This window comes from Equus quagga, chromosome 1, assembly GCF_021613505.1.
Source record: "Equus quagga isolate Etosha38 chromosome 1, UCLA_HA_Equagga_1.0, whole genome shotgun sequence".
In the NCBI taxonomy this organism is placed as follows: domain Eukaryota; kingdom Metazoa; phylum Chordata; class Mammalia; order Perissodactyla; family Equidae; genus Equus; species Equus quagga.
In genome coordinates, this window is record NC_060267.1 from 52,032,767 (window position 1) to 52,055,806 (window position 23,040).

General features: G+C 48.7%; 1 protein-coding gene across 1 annotated transcript in view; it reads left to right on the forward strand.

Moving 5' to 3' along the window:
• ANO2 (anoctamin 2) overlaps positions 1-23,040 on the forward strand; it is a 325,024-nt gene that overhangs the window by 10,842 nt on the left and 291,142 nt on the right. Inside the window, exon 3 of the mRNA XM_046676889.1 lies at positions 1,025-1,351. Within this exon, the coding sequence (XP_046532845.1) occupies positions 1,025-1,351 (327 nt within the window). The remainder of the gene's footprint in view (positions 1-1,024; positions 1,352-23,040) is intronic.

Genomic DNA, 23,040 nt, shown 5'->3' on the forward strand with positions numbered 1-23,040 from the left:
TGTCTCTGCATCACTGGAGCCTTCTGGGCAGAGGAAGCTCAGGGAAGGAGGAGGTGCGCCAGGCCAGGTGATCCCACCTGTTGGTCTGCAGACCGCCTGGCTCCCCTCCCACAGGTCTGAGGAACCAAACCTCTGCTGTGGTGGCTCTGAGGCTCTCCCCTGTGCCTGGTGTGTCAGCTGGTTGCCCAGGTGACCTCTCAGGTGGCTGCAGAGGCAGCTGGGTATCAAACCAGTAATAAACAGGGAAACACCCAAAGGGGGAGGCAGGTCCCTCCCCTGCTCAGCCTCATTCTGTCTCCTCCTCTTCTCTCACCCTTCCGTCTCTGGGAGTGGATGAGAGCAGGAGGCTCTGGCAGTTTCCTCACCAGTGACTGGAGAGGAGGTGGAGGAGGAGGATGTGGGGCTCTGAGGGGTGTAGTGTGTAGTGAATCCTGGTGGGGTGGGAGGTGGGGGTGAGCCAGGTGACAAGAATTGGCCTTTGTTCCAATGGATCCAGAGCACCTGCCAGTGAGTATTCTGTGTGTGTAAATATGCATGTGTTTTCAGGCAGGCCTGCAGATCTGCAAGGAGGTGGATGTGTGTGGGTGTGCCACAGTGCATGCGGAGGGCTGCGTGTGTGTGTCTGAGTGCACTTGGTGTATGTGTGCACAGATGGGTGTGTGTGCAGGAGTGCTGGTACAGAGTCTTGGTAGGTGACTGTGTGTGCCTGTGTAGGAGTGGGCATGGGGCTCTGTGTGTGGAGCCAGGCAGTGTGGATGTGCAGGGGTTTGCTGCTGTGTGTGCAGTCTGTGTGTATCAGCATACGTGTGTACATGGATGCTGGAGTGGGATGCCCAGTCCATGGGTGGGTGGGTGGAGGGCTGTGTGGGTGGGGGGCGGCAGATGGCCTTGGGCTGGGACCTCTGGCCCTGAGGGGCTTGCTTCCTAGTCCATCTACTTGGGCTCAGAGCACAAGGTCAGCCCCCTCTGTCTCTCACCCATTCCTCCCAGACCTCACCATCCCTGACCTCTTCTTTCTGGCCAGGTCATCAACAACTACCTGGATGCCAATGAGCCAGTGTCCTCGGAGGCCCGCCTGAGCCGCATGCACTTCCATGACAACCAGAGGAAGGTCGACTACGTGCTCGCCTACCATTACCGGAAACGTGGTGCGCACCCCAGCCACGGCTCCCCCGGCCACTCACTGGCTATCGTCTCCAATGGGGAGACAGGCAAGGAGCCCCATGCTGGGGGCCCTGGCGACATTGAGCTGGGCCCGCTCGATGCCCTGGAGGAGGAGAGGAAGGAGCAGCGGGAGGAGTTTGAGCACAATCTGATGGAGGCCGGGCTGGAGCTGGAGAAGGACTTGGAGGTGAGGTTGGGCAGGCGCCAAGGGCTGCAGGTTGGGATGGCCCTGAAGGCTGGGCTCCTGGTGATCGGCATCACCAGCAGGGAGCCTCGGCTTTGTTCTGGCAGGTGGCATGTTTTTTTCTGGGGGGCAAACCAGATTTTCTTGCCTGAGGAATTGAGGCAGAGTCTTGGTATAGCTAGAGTCTCCGTCTAGGTGATCTCAGGTAGTGGGGGATGGGTGCCCCAATCTGTTCTAGGGGAGTTGGCCTAGTTAGAACCTGAAGGCAAGACGTTTCTTCCTGGCTCCCCATCCTGTGGCCTTCTCCTTGATGGTTTCCTTGGGATGAAGACCTGGTTTGCCCGTTGAACTTGGGATCAAAATTCCTCTGTAGGGGATCTACTTCACTAAGGAATGTGCTTGCCTGGGGCTCCCTGAGGCAGATGATTGTTTCGGAACTGAACACCGGACATATTTTATCAACTTGTGAGCTATATATAGTCTCACCTCTAGTCAGTAGCCAGCCTAAGGAAATCCATTTATCTGTATATCCATCCATCCATCCATCCATCCATTTATTCATTCAGCTATGCACCCATATCTCCATACCACAGTGATCCTTTAAAAATGACCCACCCTCACCGTCCCCTCCAAACTCATCTTCTACCCCTCTACCCTCCTGCATCTGCTCCAGCCCACTGGCCTTATCTTGGTTGTGGTTGGTCACCTTCACTTCAGGGCCTTTGCACTGGTTGTCCCTCTGCCTCAGGCACCCTTCTTGTGCATGCTCAGTCTCTCACTTCAGACCTCTGCTCAAGTGTTACCCTCTTCCGGACATCTTCCCAACCATCCTAGCTAAAATATCCCCTCCTCTATCACTCTATTCCTTGACCCCACTTTGCTTTTCTTCATCACTCTTAGCACTGCTGCCTGAAATAGCATGATTGATTGATTTGATTTGATCTGTGCCCTCACCAGTTCCATGAAGGCAGGGGTCTTGTTTGGTTCACCACTGTGTTCCCAGCACCTAGGACAGAGTTTAAACAATAAAGTAGTAGGTACCTTAACAAGTGTTAGTTGAATAAACTCATGACATCCCTGAGTCTCAGGTTTCTCATCTGCAAAATAATAAATGCCCTGTTAGATTGTACTTTTATATGCGCCATCATCAGACGGGGCAAGGAAAACATCCAGCACAATGTCTGGTACACAGTAGGTGCCCTATAAGTGCTCACTATGATTATTTTAATGCTGACGGATGGGGCTCCATTCTCATCAGAAACCTGTTTTGTAATACTGTCCCCAAACTGGGAGGGACCTCCAGAGGTTATTCATCCATATCTCTGTCCCCAGGCAGGATGGCCCGTGGCCTGGCTCAGACCCTTGTTGTGCTGACCTATGCTGCCTGTCTAGACCCTTAGTCAGGTCACTCCTCTCATTATTCTCTCCACCAGTGTAAGGACAGCATGTTCTTTTAGGGCTAGTTGGGGCTCCCTTGCTGTGGGAGTGCTGCTTTTAACTTTTTGAAACCCAAAGCTCACTTGGGGCCTCTCACTGGGGTCTGGTGGGAAGGTTTCTCAAGGTAGTGGCACGTTTTGGGGGCTGTACAAGGAGCTCTCGGCACTACCACTGTGGGTGGAACTGCCACTTTCTCTCTTTCCTTGTGATCTGATGGCTTTCTTTAGTGTTATGTTTAGATTTCTTTCTCATTTTCTTTTGTATGTTTACTATAAGATCTTCCCTTGTGATTACCGTGTGGTTCACATATAACTTCCTACGTAAATAACAGTCTGTTTTAAGTTGGTAGAAACTTAAATTTGAACTCATCCCAAAGCTTTACCTTTTTACGCTCCCCAGCCCACTATTTACATTTTTGGCATCACATTTTACCTCTTTTTCTTTTATGCAGCATTAACTATTTGTTGTAATTTTAGTTAATTTTTACTGCTTTTGTCTTTTAACCTTGGTGCTTGCTTTATATGAGATTGGTCCACTACGTTTAGTATATATTTATCTTTTCCAGTGAGATTTTTACTTTCGTGTTTTTTCTTCTGATTGATTAGCGCCATTGCTTTTCAGCCTAAATGAGTCCCTTCAACATTTCCTGTAAGGCTGCTTTTGGTGATGAACTCCTTTAGCTTTTGCTTGTCAGGAAAACTCTTTCTCTCTCCTTCAATTTTGAATGAAACCCTTGCTGGCTAGAGAATTCTTGGTTGGAAGTTTTTCCCTTTCAGGGCTTTGAGTATGTCATGCCACCCTCTTCTGGCCTGTAAGGTTTCTGCTGAGAAATTGACCGATAGCCTTAGGGGATTTACCTTGTATGTAACTGGTTGTTTTTCTCTTACTGCTTTCAGGATTCTCTCTTTGTCCTTAACTTTTGCTGTTTTAATTATTATGTGTCTTGGTGTGGGTTTCCTTGGGTTCATCTTGTTTGGAATTCTCTTTGCTTCCTGGACCTGGATGTCTTTTTCCTTCCCCAGATTAGGGAAGTTTTCAGCCATTATTTCTTCAAATAAATTTTCTGGCTCTTTCTCTCTCTCTTCTCCTTTTGAGACCCTCTCTATAATGTGAATGTTATTCTGCTTGATGTTGTCCCAGAGATCCTCAAAGTGTTTTTGCTTTTTTAAATTCTTTTTTCATTTTGCTGCTCTGTCTGAGTGAAACCCATGGTGGTCTTCCTGCTCGCTGATTCGTTCTTCTACTTCATCCAGTCTTCAGTTAAACCCCTTAAGGTATTTTTCAGTTCAGTTATGATTCTGTTTGGTACTTTATTGTATTTTATGTCTCTTTGTTGGAGTTCTCACTGTGTTCATCCATTCTCCTCCTGAGTTCAGTGAGCATCTTTATGACCATTACTTTAAACTCCTTATCAGGTAGATTGCTTCTCTCCATTTCACTTAGTTCTTTTTATGAGTATTTGTCTTGTTCTTTTGTTTGAAATATATTTCTTTATCTCCTCATTTTGCCTAACTCTCTGTGTTTGTTTCTACATATTAGGTAAATCAGCTACCTCTCTCAGTCTTGAATGAGTGGCCTTAGGTAGGAGATGTCTTGTGGGGCCCAGAGGCACAATCCCCTCTGGCCACCAGAGCCTGGTGCTCAAGGGGTGTCCCCTGTGTGGACTGTGTGCATCCTCTTGTTGTGGTGGGGTCATGACTGTGGTGTAAGGATAGATGAGCTTGGTGCCTATCCCTGCTGTTGGGTGCAGCTCTGTGACTTCTTTTTCATAGAAATTTCCATGTCTCTAAAAAGGGATTAACAAAACATTCTTCATTCAGTTGTTATGAAGAAGAAGCAAGACAACTAAACAAAGTACTTAGAACAGTAACAATGAGTAAATGTCACTGCTATTATTATTATTTAGAGTTGCCAGATTTAGTAAATTCAAGATGCCTAGTTAAATTTGAATTTCAGATCAACAACAAATAATTTTTTTGGCACAAGTGCCCCATGCAATATTGGGGACATACTTATACTAAAAAAACTATTTGTTGCTGATTTAAAATTCAAATGTCACTGTCCTGGAAACTCTTACTGGTACTACTGGTATCCCTGCCCATCTTTGCTGCTCTCCAACATGTTTTATTTTGATTGCTTTTGGATTTTCCTGGCTTTGGTTGGGAATGAGGAAGACCCAGAGATAGCTCTTGGGGCTGATCAGTGTTAGATGGGGACATGGAGAGTGTCCTGGATTGTTGTCCCTATTGTATAAACACCAAAACCTCCTCCCTCCCAGCCCCCATCCCTGGCTTCAAGGCTTGCTTAACTCTTTCCTTCATGGGGCTTTTCCAGATTGGTCAGCCTCCCTCAAGCCAACCTTCACTGGAGCCTCCACCACTCACGGAGCCGTCATGACCTGCCGTCTTGCAGTGTTCTCTCTCATTTTTCTAAAAATTAATCATTATTGTTAGTTCTGGGACCTGATGCAAAGAGTTGAGCTAATTGTGCTTCTCGGTCATCGCGCATTGTAATCATTGGTCTGCACAAAGCCCTCTCGTTATTTATGTAAATATCCCCTTGCTCTTCACTGTCTGCTTCCTCCTCAAGGAGTCATTCCAATGCGTGGTGTTTCTGGGAAATGTATAGTGTGGCTTTGCTTTATACGTTTGTTTCATTTAAAAAATAGACTTCATTGTTTACAATAGTTTTAGATTTACAGAAAAATTGGGCAAACAGTTCCCATATACCCCATACCCAGTTTCTTTCATTATTAACATCTACATTAATATGGTACGCTTCTTACAATTAATGAACCAATATTGATTTACTATCACTAACTGAAATCCTTACATTATTCAGATTTCCTTAGTTTTTCCCTACTGGTCTTTTTCTCTTCCTGGATCCCATCCACGATCCCCATTACCTTTGTTGTTGTGCCTTCTTGGGCTCCTTTTGGCTATGACAGTCTCTCAAAACTGTATCCGTTTTTAATTTACTTAAGAGGCACCCTATGTTATAGCCTGTTCTGTTTCTTAGTTTTTTCCCTCAGCACTATATTTTTGAGACCATTCACATTCTGCAAGTGCATTAATCCCTTTTCTCTAATGGATGAGCAGTGTGCAGTCACCAGAGTTTCCCTAGTCACCCTCCTAATGATAATGGGCACCCAGGTCGTCTCCACCTGTGTGCACCCCAACAAGACTGAGAATGAATTTTAACCTCCTTCAGGGCCAGCAGTCCTTGATCTTTTCCATCTCTCTCCCTGGTCCCCACCCCCCCATACCATGTTGGTGCTAAATGCTGGTTGGAGATTCATCACCCGGAGCCTATGAGAGTCTCAACAACTCTTCTAGGGGTCTGTTGGGCTCTGAACAACTCTTCTCTGCATCAGGATGCTCATGCTCTGGCAGCCTGGAACTGGCACCTCACAGGAGCAGGGTGTTGCTTGACTGCACCTGGTGGCAGTTTAGAAAGCAGGTGCAGTGGCCCCGCCAGCCTAGTTGTCCCCATCCTTTTGGGCTAGGCTGTCTTTTAGGCTCTGGTTTCACTTTGATTTTGAGATAAATGGAGAGGAAATGGGTTTCTATCAGAGACCTATTAAAAATTATTCACTTAGCCTTACAGATCAAAAAAACTTTGCATCCACCAAACTCTAATTGACACAATATCGTAGAATTCATTTCTGACCCTAGCTGATAGCTGGGCATGCTTTAGACAGGATGGTAGTTGGTGCATACCTTCCATTTAGTGTTTGACTTTTTCATTTTGTGTGCATATTTCCATATCTATGTTCATATTTTAAAGACTATGCAGTATTTATTGCATGATTAAATCACAGTCTGCCTGTGTGTTTTCTTACATTTGGCCATTTGGTTAAAATTTCATTTAAAGAGGACAACCTGTTTGAAGACGGGCATCAATGCCGAATGGGAGGCCAGTGCAAACAATTGAGGGTCTTGCCCAGCCTTGAGCCTCCAGATGGAGCTGTAGAGTAGGTGGGCTGAACAGGTCTCCTATAACACACCTCCTGTGACACACCTCCTCCCACTCTCTCCCAAACCTCCTGCCTGACCCAGAGAGCTGGAAGGACAGAGGCAGAGACTCAGGTATACAGGTGGCACTAGGGGGATCTAGGGGAAGGGTGAGCCCCACAGCCAAGTGCAGTGCAACGTACTGAATGGGTATGGAGGGCATATTTGTGGACTTGGGGGTAAAGACCTATCCTACCATTCAGGCCCTGAAATTCCAGGAAGCATGGCCCCAAACTTCATCTTTGTGGGCAGCTGGATCTTCTGAACTGGAAATAGAAGAGAGGGCGTTGACAAGGAGGCCAGGTGTCCCCATGCTCGGTGCTAGATTTCCAGGGATTAGGGCACCAGAGAATGGATAGCAGCAGCTGCATTTATTCGGCATGGTCTGGCATCTCCAGCAGATCTATGTGCTGCTTTTGACAGAGTCAGGCATGGAAGGGACAGAGTGCCAGCTGGGAGGCCCCAGAGACCCACAGCTTCTTTCAGAAGGCAGTGCTCACCACTCTGACTTGGTATCAGGTGGGAACCCAGGAATGACCAAATGCCTTGTGTCTCTGCAGAGAGGAGACCGCCCCGCCCCCCCCAAGCCATAGGGTGTCCCTGACACCTGACTGCTCACCCTGTAGGCCTGGACATCTGACGTCTCAACCTGAATTACACACTGAGTCAAAGGAATAGTTTAGGGGACATCTGGGATGTGGGACATCATGACCTCCTACTAGGGCTCATTTAGAGGAGAAGATTGTGGGCCAGGAATATCAGAACATCTCCTCACTTTCTTAAAACTGGAGGCCACTGTTTCCTGACCTTTGTCATCACCCCCTTTCCCCATCTCCTCTTCGGGAAGAGTTTCTATACATCTGATAGGACCATCTGTCCTCTTAGGCTGTTGGACGGAGGTCAGGTGACTTTGGGAAATTGCTCTATCTTTGGAGTTTGATTTAATCTATGGTTTTAGGGAAGGAAGCTGACTTTCCTAAGTGCCTTGGGTGTGTCTCATAATATGGGATCTTTCCTTCCCTTGTGCTCCCTCATTCAGTCTTCATTAATATCCTGCAAGGCAGGCACTGTTCCCATCTTTTTAAGATGAGGAAACAGGCTCAGAGAGGCCAGTGACTCAGCTATAGTGACATCTGCCAAGTGGTGCAGCTGGGATTTGAACCCCATCTGAGCTCTTGCCTTCTGAGGTCTTGGTCCTCCCAGGGAGAACTGCCAAGCCCTTGATAGCAGTGTCCTATTCTGCCTTCCCCAATATCCACAGAGTTCTCTGCAGGGACCAGGAGTTATTTATCCAAAAGGGGGCTGACTTAAGGGTCACTCATCGTCCTTTATAGGAGCATGTGGGTGTCAGAGCAGAGAGCACCACCAGTCTGGGCTTTTTGCTCTCCTGGAGGCTGCTCTGGCTTCCTGAAGCACCAGGCCAGCCCTGGGTGGCTGTTCTTCCTTACACGGTATCTATCTGCAGCCCCACAGATGAAACACGGCCCTGCTGCTGTTTTCTCTGTTACCTGGACAGAGCTGGTGTTGAGCTTATAGAGCTTGTGTTCTTATAACTCTCACATCCTGCTTTGCTGGGAAAACTGGGACTTAGGAAATCTCTGAGTCCTTGGGAAAACCTTGCTGTTTGGTTTTCTAGGGTGACAGTGTCCCTGAAGGTCTTCCTGTCCACCGCTCTGCCTCAGGCATCGAGCAGGTTGTTGGGTGCTGGAGTGAGGGGAGTGCCATACTTCTGTGGAGTAGTGGTCCCCAGACTCCTGTTGACCCGGTTGTAAGATTAGCTTATTTCCTCCTCAGGAACCGGAAAGCGGTTTGCATTCTTAGGAAAGACTATAGCGAATGTGGGGAATACGAATGTGGAAGTCAGTGATGCCAAGGCCACACTGTTTCTTGGTGATGGCTGCTCTGCTCTCATGAGTGTGGGTAGAGTCACACTGCTGTTGGCTTGCACTAACCACTGGGGAAAATGCGGTGGTTTCCCCCTGGCTTTGGATGTGTTCCTGTCCCACTTGCTGCACCCTGAAGCAGCACGCTGGAGCCTGGCGCTCCTCACCTGCCTCTCTTTCCCACCCCATGGGATGTTCAGGGAACAACAAAGGCAGCCCAGCAGCACCTCCCCTGGGATGGCACAGCTGAGTGGAGCAGAGGCCCCGTGGCTGGTTGGATCTGGTCTCCCAGGGGCAGCCTCTCAGCGGCCTGGCGTGGGGTGCAGAGAGAAGCAAAGGAGGGCAAGCCGAGTGCCCTAATCTGGGCCAACATCTGTTTCCTTTTTCAAACAGTTTATAATTAAAGAATTAACGTTCAGGGGCGGGCCCCGTGGCTGAGTGGTTAAGTTTGCGCTCTCCGCTTCGGCGGCCCAGCGTCTCACTGGTTCGGATCCTGGGCGCAGACATGGCACCGCTCATCAAGCCATACTGAGGCGGCATCCCACATGCCACAACTAGAAGGACCCACAACTAAAAATATACAACTAGGTACCAGGGGACTTTGGGGAGAAAAAGGAAAAAAAATCTTAAAAAAATTAAAAACAAATTAATGTTCCATTTTCTCACTCCATGCTCGTGGCAACCCCACTGAGGTGGCTCTTCTCCCCTTCTCATGGGAACTAGAGAGTGCCTTGTCAAGCTGGTAAGGAGCACGGCTGTGCCTTGAAACTAGGTCTTCTAACTCCTGCTCCCGCTGTTCTCTTCAAGTGACTCTCCAGGGGTGGCGTTTAGCCTACACGGTCACCCAGCCGTGGAGATAAGCACTGTCCAGGGTCCAGTGACAGGCGGGCTGTGGGTTTAATCAGAGGTGGAAGGGAGCTGGGCTGTGGCTCTTTCTCAAGACCTCTGTGTCTGGGGTCTTGCTTCTATGGACAAGGGCTTCTAGTGGTCTCCAGGGTTCCTCCAAAGGGGCTGGAAGGAGGTCTCTGGGCTTTGATGTGCCGTATCCCACGCTACAGTAGCTGAGGGCAGGGATCAGTGATTGATCTGGCCTGGGTACTGCTTTAGCTGCTGGTGTTTTGCTGGCTTTGTGTTCCCAGGAGCCATCTGTGAGGTACGAGAAAATGGGGTCGTAGGATAGTAGAGTGGGAGGGCTTGAGGTCGCTTCTTCTAGCTCTGTCAGAGAGCAGGAACTGGTTGAGAGGGCATGTGACTGGGACGAGGCCGCTCTGCTAGTTAATGCCTTAGTGTAATGAAGCGTTGATTCTAGAGAGTTTGCGCAAACGAATAAGTCACGGGGGGCTCACTCCCTTCTATTATGTCCATCTTCCTTGTGGCTCTGCTGTCATCTTCCTGTGACGCTGAGGTCTGGCTGGTGCTCCTGGTATGACTGTCAAACAATATGCTGTGCTGGTGGTTAAACATTCTGAGTATCGCGTGTGCTTCCTACTGTCATTTACATCGATCTCTGTGTTTGGTGAAGAGGGATTTAGGGAACTGTCCTGCTAATCGTCCTTCCATGGCAGTGCTAGATGTTTTGGGTCCTGAGACAAACATGGAGGAAAAAACAACCTTCTCCACTTGTCATTTAATAAGTTCAAGGTCTTTGTCAGCCAGTGGCTGCTTGAGCAGTCCCTTCAGCTGTAAAGACACTCCAAAGGGAAGCAGCTGCCAGGGAGACCTGCCGGACTCCTGCCTCTCATTATAGACCTCTCCTGAGCACCCACTGAGTGCCACATCCTGGCTGGGACCCAACAACACGGAGGTGAATAAGATGTGGTCCCTGCCTTCGAGGACCTCGTAGTCCATTAGAGAAACAGACCTGACCACGGAGAATCACATAGTGAGTCTAAAAGTGCAGTAACGGTGGTGGGCAGAGAGGGCTGGGAGAGTGAGCCATGGTCTGGGCAGCTCGGAGAAGTCTTGTTTCCACCTTGAAGCTCTTGGCTAAATCATCTTCCCTCTCCTCGCCCCCAGAGGCTTGGTCCCAGCACTAGTGAGCTGCTGTCGCTCCTACTCTTATCAGGTCTCCAGGAAGCGTCACCCTCTGCAGGCTGAGATGCTGGCCGGGCCTGTGCAAGTTTAGAAGGATTAGCTGAAGCGGGTGTTGTATGTGACAGGGTCTTTCCTTGAGCTTTTGAGGTCTGGAGACACCCAGAGGTTATACCTGGTGCTGGATAGATGGTGAGGATGGTTCTAGGGCTGCTGCAGCCCTGAGCAGCCCCTTGTTTTCACTGCAGATGAATCTCCCCGCTACCACTGGCCAGCTCAATAGGGTGCCGCGGTACCTTGTGTCTGATGACCCCTGGGGCTTGTGGCAGCATCAGGGGTTCTTAAACCTTGGGGTTTGTGAATGGAATTCAGGGGTAGAATTCGTGAACTTGAATGGTAGAAGATTGCATTTTATTTTCACCAAAATTTGACTGAAACTTACCGTTCACTTCAATTAAGGGTGGAAGCACAAATCTGCCTTACTAGGAGTTCGTGCGAGTTTGTCACCTGTAAAAATCACACGTGGTTTCCTGTTACATGATAGTTGTTGCACAATCTCCAAAAGCATTGACACTCACCACTCCCTTGAAATTATGACAGCTTTTAGATGTGCTGCTAGGTCTTGCTGTTTAATGTGTTGACAAAGAAGCAAGTGTATTATTATTACTATATCACAAATTTATATGTAAATATTTTGGTAAGTATATTTCTATATGCTTAGTCTCCTTGTTATTCTGTATTTTTATTTTACACATTTAAAATAAAGGTGTAAATCTCACATATTCTGAGAAGAGGTCCTTAGATTTCATCTGACTTTCCTAGGGCTCCATGGCCCAAAAAAGATGAGGAGACCTCAACATAACCCCCAAACCTAGAAGAAGCCTCAGGCAGTGAGTGGCAGTCCTACCCGGCTGCTGCGTGAAGGGAGACCAGATGTGGACACCCACCCTGCTCGCTGAGACTGCCTGGCTCAGGGAAGTTTCCCGGGGAGTCCTGATGCAGGGCACGATTGTGGGGCATGTCAGGAGCACCCCTCACATCAGCTGAGCCTCCTGTGCTGTGGCTGATGCGCTCGGGGCCTGCGTGGCTAGCTGTATTTGGAAGCCTGGGGGTCAGCCCATGGTATGCTGGGATCCCAGAAGGAAATGGAGCAGAAAGGGATTGCGCCAAGTGCCAGAAGACCTGGGTTCCGGGTCTCATTCTGCCACCAACTGGCGTCTTCCTGTACCTCAGCTTCCTCATTTGGAAAAGGAGAAGGTTGGGCATAATCAGGGATTCTCAAACTAGGTACCCGAAAGTACTGGCTTTCTGACTTAGACTGAGGTAGTCTGTGCTAAAATAAAAATTGATAGTGTTTTCTCAATTTACTGAAAAATTGCACTGCTAAAGATAATTTTCTCAATTAAAAATTGTTCTTATGTATCTTTTCCTTAAACCTGTGGAAGCTGTTACTCCTTGTCTGCCAGTAAGTACTTGTTGAGGGCGAAAGAAGTGGATGAAAAGTAAAAGAATGTTAATGGGAAAACCTAGAATTGGCCAATCATGTTTAATTTCACAACTTAGTTTTGGTTGTGATTTTCTGTCTTCCACTGAAATCCTTCCTAGTTTGAATGTTGGCGTTAAGCACGTCGGTATTTTAAGGACCATTGTAAAGGGTTCTGCAAAGAGCACTGTGACCTGGGTGGGTAATCCCAGCTCCTGTGGGTCTCCAAGGCCCCTGCCTGCTCGGACAATCATGAACATTTAGCGCCTCTCCATACATTCTGCTAGGAAGGCTGACCTTTGTTCTGGATGAGCAGGGGGCAGTAGGTTGGTGAGTCTGAGGGGGCGATGGCCTTTCTCCTCCTATCTTCTAGGAGAAAATGCTCCTGTTTACATCCAGTCCTCAAACAAACCAGTGGTGCCCCCTAGGTGTTTCCAGCTGCCCTGTTCTGTGCACAGTGACCATAAGGAGGACAGGCTAACAGTAGAGGGGAAGTGAAAGGAGGAGGAGCCGGCAGGGCTGTTAGCCGTGGCACTGTGTACTGGACAGTGCACAGTGGAGACCCCACCTTCCCTCGTCCCCCCATCCCTCTCAACTTGCCTGGGAGCTCAGCCAAGGCAAGATTCATGGAAATTGCCATTTATGGCCTGATGGCTCCTGGAGAATCCTGGGTCCATTCTGACGTCTTCCAGAACGTGTTTACGATCTCTCGAGCGTTGCTGGTTTTGGGGTCTCATCTGCTGCATAGCACCCCACCATGGCCAGCAGCTGGACTCTCTGTCCAGCTCGGCAGTCCAAGGGGTTGGAGTGTGGGCCTGGCCTGGGTAAGTGCTGGTATTCTTGGAACTGTCTTGTTGAGTTTCCTCGTGGGGATCCACTGCTGTCAGGTGTTGAGGGATAGGTATGTCTGGCTGAAGATGTTTTAACCGAAGCTGTGTTTCTCCCTTCTCTCGGAGCCCTTCCAGCCCAGGGAACTTACGCTTAGCTCATCCACAGGCTTTTGGAGGGTCGAGGCTTCCCAGGCCTCAGAGATGGCCTGTGGGGTTTTAACACCTTTTTAGGAGCAGGAAGTCAGGAGGAATGGAATTTGATGGGTGTGCTGTTCTGCTGTGTTTTCTTTGTCAAGTGCAGGCACAGGAACCCTCAAAGGCTTTGGAGTTGAAGCCCTGGGGCCCTCGGAGTTTGTGTGGGTTTGCTGCTGGCTCCCTGTACACACTACCCCTCCGTGGTTACCATGGTGTGTGTGTTGCTATGTACTGTTCTCACTGTGCACTGTGGAGCTCCAGAGAATGCGTTCAGACCCACTCCAGCCTTGACCTGGGGGTCCAAGCTCTGTTAACAGAACATTTTGAAACGAGTGGCTATGGGTAGGAGTGCTCTCCTGCCCATCCTCCCGACCTCTCCAGCAGCCCGGTGCCGCGGGAAGAACTTTGTGTGCAGGCAATGAGCAGAGTTCACTGTCGTGTGCCTTTGTGCAAGTTTCTTAGCCAGGCTGGGTCTGTTTTCTTATCTGAGATCTGGACAACACGTTCCTGGGTGAAAATGCTTCACAGGTTGTAGAATGTCATCAAATGAAGAAGGGTCACTGTCTTCACAGCTCTTTGTCAGAATGGAATGGGGCTTCCTCCTGCCTGGGGTTTTCTGCTTGGCCAGTGGGCCCAAGCTGGCTCTCCCACCTGTCCACTTTTTGCCTTAATGTTCCAAATTTTTACCTTCCTTTTGAACCGAGTTGAATTTCCTTCCCATTTTCTGAGTGAATGCACGTGCCTAATGTGTGGATGAGGCGTCCCCAAAGGGACGAGGTGCGGGGAGTTTACTGTCTAGTTGGGAACGAGAGAGATGCTCCTGAACAGACAGCCTACAATTCAAGGCACGTAGGCTGATTGCTTCTTTTCTGGATTCCCCTTGCAAAAGGTCTCACGATGTCAGTCATTTGAATAAATGATCATGATTTTGAATACCACTGCTTACCAGTTTAATGCTTTTAGTCATAGCCATTTACTATCTCTGTTGCTATTTACTGAGTATTTTTGCTAAATTGGCTTACTTTTTTAACTTAAATTTATTTTAAAATGAAATATTATATCATCATCATAAATGGAGAACCAATTTCACTGGCCAATAAGTAGACAATAAGTACAAGAGTACACTACAGCAGAAACAAATTAACATCATTAATTTCTGGCTGGATGCAGTTGGCTGCAGAAGGTCTGAGGCTGGGGGCCTGCTCTCTCTTCATGAGAAGGAAGCTTAGCTAGTGTCAGAGAGGTTAAAGACATAGCATCAGACTGAGACTTTATCTTTGCAAGATAATTGACAAAGGACTTTCTTATTATTTAAAAATGTTATTTGATGTTCTGTTGTATCTGTCCATAATCTAACGCTCCTTGTTCGGTGCTTGGCAGCATTACCAAAATGCTTAGCACACCACCCAGAGCTTCACTTGTCCCCAGACAGACTGCAGACTTTGAGAACAGGGATTGTGTTTTGTTCTTTTTTTCTTGTTGGTTCATATGGTGCCTGACACACAGTAGATACTCAACAATGTTCGTTGAACTGATTCAAAGCATGATGTGTAGCAAAGGCAATAGCCTGTAGAGTTGTTCAGGGGAGGGAGACATCCCCGAGAGCTGGGGTTGGCAGGGAAGGCTTTCCAGAGAAGGTGGAGCCCTCTCCCCTTCTCCCAGCCTCACCCCCTCTCCCAGCAGCCTGGAGCCTCCCCCGGCAGTTCCTCGCCCTTCTCTCCACTTGAGCCCTCTCACATGCCTACTTCTTCTCCCGCAGCAGCTTTGCCTTTGTTTCTCCCATCTCCTTCCCCAACCAGGGAAGAAGGCACCATAGCAATCTGCAGCCCCCTCAGTGCCACCCACTCTGAGGAGAGTGCTGAGGGGAGCAAAAACTGCAAGGGGGAGTGGGAGGGAGGGAGAGAGTGGGAGGGAGAGGAAGAGAGAAAGGGGAGGGAAGTGGGGAGGGGAAGAGGAAGGAGGGAAGGGAGGGAGAGAGAGACAGAGAGACAGCTGGGGGCCAGGAGACCTGTGGGGTAAGCTGAGCCCTTACAGGCTGCCCTCTGGTCCAGTGTTGAGGGGATTTTGCTGAGCTGGGGGAAGAGGTTGAGCCCTGGGGGTTGTTAGCCTGTTTTTCTGTCTTTCCATCCTTCCTTCCTCTGGTCTTCTCCCTCTCTCCTTTCTTTTAGCTCCTCTGCTCTGTGCTGTCTGGTGAATTCCACAGCCCAAATGATTACTGTTGTTATGGACTTGGTGATGTTTGTTTATGCCAGGCTAGTCTCCACGATGTAAATAGAAAATCCTTCAGAAAAAGACACAATTTCCTGTGGACAGTGTGTCAAGAACTGTCTGCGTGACCCGTGCTATTTCCTGAGGCCTCTCTGGCATTGGGATCTGCCTTCATCCAGTGGCCAGGAGTCTCCTCAGTGTGGCCAGGAACGTCTTCTCTCCCTCCTGCTGTGGGGCCTCAGGAATCTGGACCCTTCCTTCCCTGAGCATCTTCCTGCTGCTTTCGAAGTTACTAGTGATGACAACGACAAACGCTTCTGCTGTGAGAGGGACATAAAGTAACTCATTTAATCCTTATAACAACCTTATAAAGTATTTACTGTTACTGCCCTTATTCTGCAGATAAGAAAACTGAGGCTACATAGCTTGGTCAAGGTCACACAGCCAGTGTGCTCTCACACACTGCAGGGTCCCGCCTCTCCAGGGATAATTCTTCTGCCATCTGAGCTTTGTGTGGGGAAGGGGGTCCTTATTCTCACCATGGGGATGGTCAGCGGCTAAGGCAGGTTCGGGAGAGGAGAAGGAGCCTCTGAACTCAGAGTATCCTCTACTTGCTGTTTTGTTCTGATCTGCCCACCCTTGTCTTCCCTCCTACCTGCCTGGGTGGGAGCTCCTGGGTTGGGGAACAGCTCAGTCCCCGCAGGTTCCTTTTAATTACCCATGGGCTGTGTTTGTGGCAAGAATCAATCTGCTCAGGACTACCCCTGAGACAGTTGGATGGGTCTGGAGCCAGCAAGCAAGGGTGAGAGGCGGCAGGGCTTCCCGGGAGGACGAGGCTGGGGGATGACACTGCAAGAACTAGAAAGAGCACGGGGTGCTGTGGAGCGCAGGCCGGTGTGATGTCCAGAGCCACCTGGAGGCCCTGGCAGGGACACTGAGCCAGTGCAGGATGTCAGCTCCCCTGGGAGCAGCACTGGGAGGGCACCAGGACAGAAGATGGTGGGCCCAGGAGGCGTTCATCTGGGTGTGCTCGGCCTTCCTCTTCTGTGGCGTGTCCCCACCTGGTTCCTCTGCCTCCTTCACATCCACTCTCGGGCTTTCTTCAGATCCTTCAGTGTGACCCTGCTTTGCAGCAGCTGTACTTTCAACGGGGATCAAAGCTTTAGCCAGTGGTGGTGTACTGGGCACCAGCAGCGGGAGCAGGGCTCTGGAATCACACCGCATTGGTTTGTGCTCTTTTCAAGGACCATGGCCCCAGACAGGCCTCCCTCCTTCCTTTACCCCAGCTGTCCTAAGCCGCTTACATTAGAGCCTAATGCCGTGACAACTGGGCAGCATTTGGGATGGAGCACCCCTTATGTGCAGAGCCCTCTGCTGGTCTGGGATGAAGCAGGAGGACGAGGATACAGTCAGCACATGTGAGAGGTCGGTGTTTCATGAAGGAAACAGAAGGCAGACTTTCTCGGGGTCGTGCAGGATGATGCCTGTAAATGTGCAGGTTTATTCCGTGTGTGGGCTACTTATGGAGGGTGAGTTGTTAATCTGCTCACAGCCTCTTGCATTCTGGGTCATTCCCTCCTGCTGTTAGGGTGCTCGGGAAATGGAGGCTAATTCAGTCATGAATCTGAGCCTCAGCCAAGCTGAGTCAGGCAGACATGCTGGGGTCTTCCTCCCTCAGACACGGAGTGCGGTTCCCTCCAGGACCGGAGGGCTGTGGTTCAGCCATGCCGCCACTCCCCTTCACTGGTTTGGGTGATTGCAAATGGTCTGCACAGACCTCGTCTGCATATATACGTCTGCACACATCCTAACTCTCTTGCTATAGTGACTGGAACTGGGCAGGGCTGGGAGGTTTCTTGAAGGAGAAAGTTCTGGCGTAAAGCAAAGCTGGAATGCAGGACTGAATCTGAAACCCGGCTCAGCCACAGAGCTGTGTATAACCTTGGGCAAATCACGTGATGTCTCCTCCCACTTCGGTTTTCTCATCTGATCCTTTGAGTTGTTTCAAAGAAGACTGGTGCATTGTGGATCCTTAATGTTTTTCAAGGAAACGAATGATTAAATGAGGGAACATGCATCAAGTGCCTAGCGCAGTGCCTGGCATATGTCAGAAGCTCAGTTTTTTGCTATTCTAGTTCCTTAATCTCAGGTCCAAGGATCCCCAAAACGGTTGTCTTCTTCTGGCCTCTAGGCTGACCCGTCTATAAATCAGATGCGCTCCCCCATCCTAATGAGTCCCATTCCCCTTCTGGCCTGGTGTCATGGGTCATGGACCAGTGTGAGACTCCAAGACCTGCCTGTTGTCCACATACCCTGGAGAGCTCCCTTCAAAAGGCACTTTTCTTCTTTCTGGAGTCTCTGGAAAGCTCTCCCAAGGGCTAAGACCCCATATCAAATACCTTATGGGAAGGCTGAATGGTCCTAGGAAGACTCATCTGGAATCCTGGAGACCTTTGCATTTCATGAAAGCGCCCATGAACAGGTCCTCAATCTTTGTGCCCTGGTTTGAGCTGGAAGTCTAGTCTGCTACACGGGATACCTATTTTTAAAATTCTCATCGAGTTGTAAGTGTATTAAGGCAGCTTGCTGCAGCGGGTCCTTTCTTAAGGTGAATACTCAGCCTGATTTATCTGCTTTTTCAGGCTGGGCTTTCACACCTCAAGTCAGTTTGAAGTGAGGCACACCGTTCCTTTCTCACTCCGCTTTAGGGAGAAATGCCACACACCCTACAACTCTCAGCACAGTCCAGCCTTGGAACCCACTAGAGGAAGAGAGAGTATAAACGGCCTCTTTTGCTTGCTTGTGCAGTGTCTCTAAACTCAGAAAGGAAGTGCTTCTTGAGTTCTGGCCTAACTCCCTCCAGAGCAAGCATGCATTGGTGAAGTAACAGGGCGATGGCAGGCGTCTGTGGGCCCCGCTGGGTCTAAAGTGCATGGGGATTTGTCTCGGAAGCCTCATTTTGAGGCTCCCATGACCTAGGCAATGGAGCCGCTGAAAGGACTGATGAATCTCTTCCTCGTGCGCCTGAGGAGGAGGGAGTCTGGCCGTCTGCAGATCGGAGCACTTTTCCTGGCTTTTTCTCAGGCTCAGGACAGGTTGTGTGCTGTCTCCGATCTTGAATTTCAGTGTTTCGGCCTTTCAGTGTTCCTGCATCTCCTGTCTCCCGTGGCATCCACAAGCAGGTCAGCTCGCTGTTTTCTGCAGAATTACATGTCCCTTGGTGGGCTGCGTGAGAGCCTGGAGGTCACCTTGTCCATGACCTTGCCTGGAACAGGCTTCCTGTGTCCCAGTCCTTCAAATGTCTTCCCAGGCAGGGCCTTCTCCATCACCTCGGACAACATCTCCCTGTGCTTCATAGTGACAAGCTTCTTTCTGGAGTCTGACTTGAACTTCTCTTGCTGCCATCGCAGCCCCTTGGTCCCCTTAGTCCTGGCCCCTAGGGAGGTAAAGAACAGCTGTTGGGCCCACCCTGTTCCTTCCTGGTTCTCGTTGGGGTCTCACCTCCGTGGATCCAGCTCGTGAATCCCCCAGCAATTTCTTTGTCACTAGATCACATTGCAAGCTCCTGTCCAAATGCTGTCTGGCTGCTTCCTGTTCCAGGCATCTCCCTCCCACCTGAGTATTTGTGTTTCTGATTATTCATCCCCAGATGCAACGGCTGCATTTTTCCAGGTTGAATCTGCTCCTTGTTACTTCCTGCCTGGGTTTGCTAACATCTCCAGGTCCCTTTTGCAGCCGCTGCTGCAGGCTGCTCAGGGTGGAAATGTGGATTTCCAGCCTTCGGGAAGCAAACTGTGCAGGGAGTGGGCGGGGGAGAGCGAGGTCCCCTGCTGAGGGGAGCTCCACCCAATCTGAAGTCAAGGCCTTCCCCAGGAGAACATCTGAATTGATGAACACAGAAAGCAAAGCCGTCAAATGCTGCCAGCAGGGGGACGACCTAGGCTGAGGCCTGTCTCAGCTGTCCGGCTTTCTCTTGGTCTCCGGAGCCCGAGAACAAGGAGAGGCCCTTCTGCCCTCTTGGCCTTGACTCTTTCCAAACAGCCATCACCAGTTCTTATTAAATACTCAGCAGATGAAGGGACTGAGTGCCAGATGAGAGGGTTGGGGCCGTTTCCTGTCCGGAGAGGGGGCTGGGCCAGGATGGCATGGGCCACAAGCTAAATGCAGAGGGAGAGTGAGTGCTCCCCCAATTTTTTGAAAGAGAGATTTATTTTATTTTAGCTTTTTCTGTTCTATTTTATTGTAAGCCCTTGATGACTCTCAAAGTCAGCGTTGGAAGAGACCTTTGAGAGCCTTTAATGTGCATCTCAGTTTGCAGGTGGAGGCCCATGGAAGTTCAATAACTTTCTCAAGTTCACAAAAGCATTTTAAAGGGTCCGCTGCCCTCTAGCTGGGTGCTAAGTATCAGGCATGGAAAGTTAAATCTCTGGTGACTAGGAAGGACTCAGAAGTGGATGCCTATCCAGATAACCGTGTCTTCCACTTGCCGGCATCTTCCCTCGCTCTTCACCTTGAACCAGAGCTAGAAGGTGGAATTGGGTGCGGTGGTACCTCTCCAGCCTCCCGGTGCTCTTGGTTCACCGTAATTAAATGGAAATTCAAGGGTGTGAATTGAGGTGAATTGGATGCTGCTCCTGAGAGATTGTCAGAACTTGAGTGGCAGGGGGCACTGGTTAAAAAGGGAAGTCATGCATCCTGTCCCCCTTCCGAGTTCTCTTCCTCCCGACTCCACCCTGGCTCTGAGATTCAGACATGTTGCTAGTTAGGAGGCTTCCTCAGAAGATGCTGATGAATTTGGAGTGATTTAAAAATTCATCTGGGGAAATAAACAGCTGCAGATCGAAACACAAACACACGCACTGTGCTGCCGTGTCCCCCCACCCCCCGTCCGTCCCTCCTTCCCTGATCTGGGAGAAGCACACACACCCGAACCTTGTAGAAACACAGAGACCCCTACGAATGACCTGAGCGACCACAGTGCAAAGGAGAAGGGATTAGCTGTCCTGCAGACTGGCAGGTCCCGCGCCAGGTGACGGCACTGTCTTAAGAACGCACGTCTGGAATCCTGGGGACCTTTGCATCCCCGGTTTGTGGAGCTCTTTGCAAGACAGAACTGTTTCTCTCTTCCAAGGCCCTTCTGCTTCCCTAGGGAAGGGGGAGGAGAAAGGGAACAAACATTTATGGTCCTCCGAGTACATGCCAGACTTACATTTTCTTAACAAAATTATTATGAAGTAGCAGTTGTGAAATTATTATTCCTGTTTAATAGAACGGAGGCTTCGGAGATTAAGCTGGGACTCCATTTCAGAGGCGTGCACTTTCCATGACATCGTGTTACCTTCTTGTTCCCCTGGGTTCTGGGGACTTAGCTGACTGAGGATCTCAGAATCCATGGTCTCTGATGGACCGTGTGATTTGGGGGATAGCTATTAACCCACTAAGTGCATCTGTTTCTTTCTCTGAAGATGGAAATCATGCAATTTGGTTATTTGGCTGAGTTGTGAGAATTCTTGATAACGTGAAGCATGTAGTTGCCTGAGATGTGATCAGAAATGACAGTTAGATCTTGGCTGGTCCTCTTAGCTGAAAGAGTCATCTGAGGGGTCACTTGAGTGCGTGAGTCTACTATGCACCTCCTGGGCATGGCTGTGTGCCGGGCGGAACTGCAGAGTCCCAGCTCGGGCAGACGGCAGGGGAGTCTCTGTCACTGTAGCGAGAGATAGCGAGCTTCTTGGCTGCGGCTTGATTTTCCATGCTCACCTTATTTTTTGTCTTTAGAAATCCCTCTTTCAACCCTATCACCCCTCCAGTTATGACCTGCTCACTCCTCCCCTTTATAGCCAGACTTTAAAAAAAAATAAACTTTTTATTGAAGTATAACATATATCAGAAAAGTGCACAAATTGTAATTGTACAACCTGATGGATTATCGCCAAGTGGATACACTTGTGTAACTGCCCCCCAGATGAAAAAATAGAACGTTTCCAGCCTTCCAGAAGCCCACCTTGGGCCTCCACCCTGTCATAGGCCCCCATCAAAAGTCATGACTTTGCTGACTAGCATCACACAAAAGTTTTTGAACTTTACATAAATGGAATCATACCCTACATAGTTTGTGTCTGGCTTTTTTTGCTCAACATTAAGTGTGTGAGATTCATCTATATTATTGTGTATAGTGGTGGTTTATTCATTACTGTAATGGTATTTATTTTGTTGTTTGAATGTAGCACAATTTACTTATCCGCTCTATTTTGTTGATGGACGTTAGGGTTGTTCTGTGTTTTAGGCCATTATGAATAGTGTTGCTATGACTATTATCTTAGAAGTCTGTTGGTGAATGCATTCCTGATGGGTATATACTGAGGAGTGGAACTGCTGGCTCATATGGTATGTGTCTGTTTCGCTTTAATAGACATTGCTGAATAATTTCCAAAGTGTTTGTACCCTTTATACTTCCCATCAGCGGTATGAGAGCTCCAGTTTCTCCACATCCTCGGCAATACCGGGTATTGTCAGTCGTTTTAATTTTAGCCGTTTCTGGTACATGCGTAGTGGCCTCTCACTGTGGCTTTAATTTGCATTCTCTCATGACGGATGAGATGAAAACCTTTTCGTCTATTTTTTTCCCCAGCCATTTGGATATCCTTTTTTGTGAAGTGGCTGTTCCAGCCTTTTGACCGTTTTAAAAGATGAGTTGTCTGCCTTTTCCTCATTGATTTGAAGGAGTTCTTCATGTAGTCTTGGTAAAAGTCTTGTGTTGAATATTCGTTTGGCAAATATCTTCTTTCCACTCTGTGGTTTTCCTTTTCACTCTCTAATTGTGCCTTTTGGTGGACAGTGGTTTTTAATTTTATTTTAGTCCAATTTATTGATCTTTTTCTTTATGATTACTGCTTTTTGTATTCTAAGAAATCATCACCTATCCAAATGATGAATATATTCTTTAATGCTATCTTCCAGAACCTTTATTGGTTAACCCTTCACACTTAGATCTGCAGTCCCCATAAAATTGATTTTTTGTGCTCATGGCATGAGATGAGAGTCAAGATTAACTTTTTCCCCTCATGGCTATCCACTTGACCCAGCCTCATTCATGGAAAGAATCAGCCTTCACTGCCCTGCAGCATTACCTGTGTCATAAATCGAGTGTGTGGGCTGCTTCTGGACTCTCCATTGTATCCATTGGTCTGTGTCCCTATCCTTGTGCTAATGCCTCATTATCTTAATAACTGCACTTTATAATAAGTATCTCACAAACTATCAAAGTTATTTTTACTTATTATTTCCATTTCTTAACCTCCTAGTCAAGCTCCTTCCATCTGCCTTCCGTACCCTCCACTCTGCCCCAGAGGCTCTTGTACAGATGACCAGGGTCCTCCAGTTGGTGCTAAACCTGACAGAAATATTTTAGTTCTCAGCTTCCCAAACTTTTAGCAACATTCAGCACAGTTGACAATTCCTTCTTGTTTGAAACACTATCTTCCCGATGCCGTACGTTTCTCATTTCCCTCCTACTTCTCTGGCCACTTCCTCTAAGTCTTCTTGGCTGGGTTATTTGGCTCTATCTGATTTTTAAATGTTGGGCTTCTTCAAGTCTCATTCCTGGGCTCTC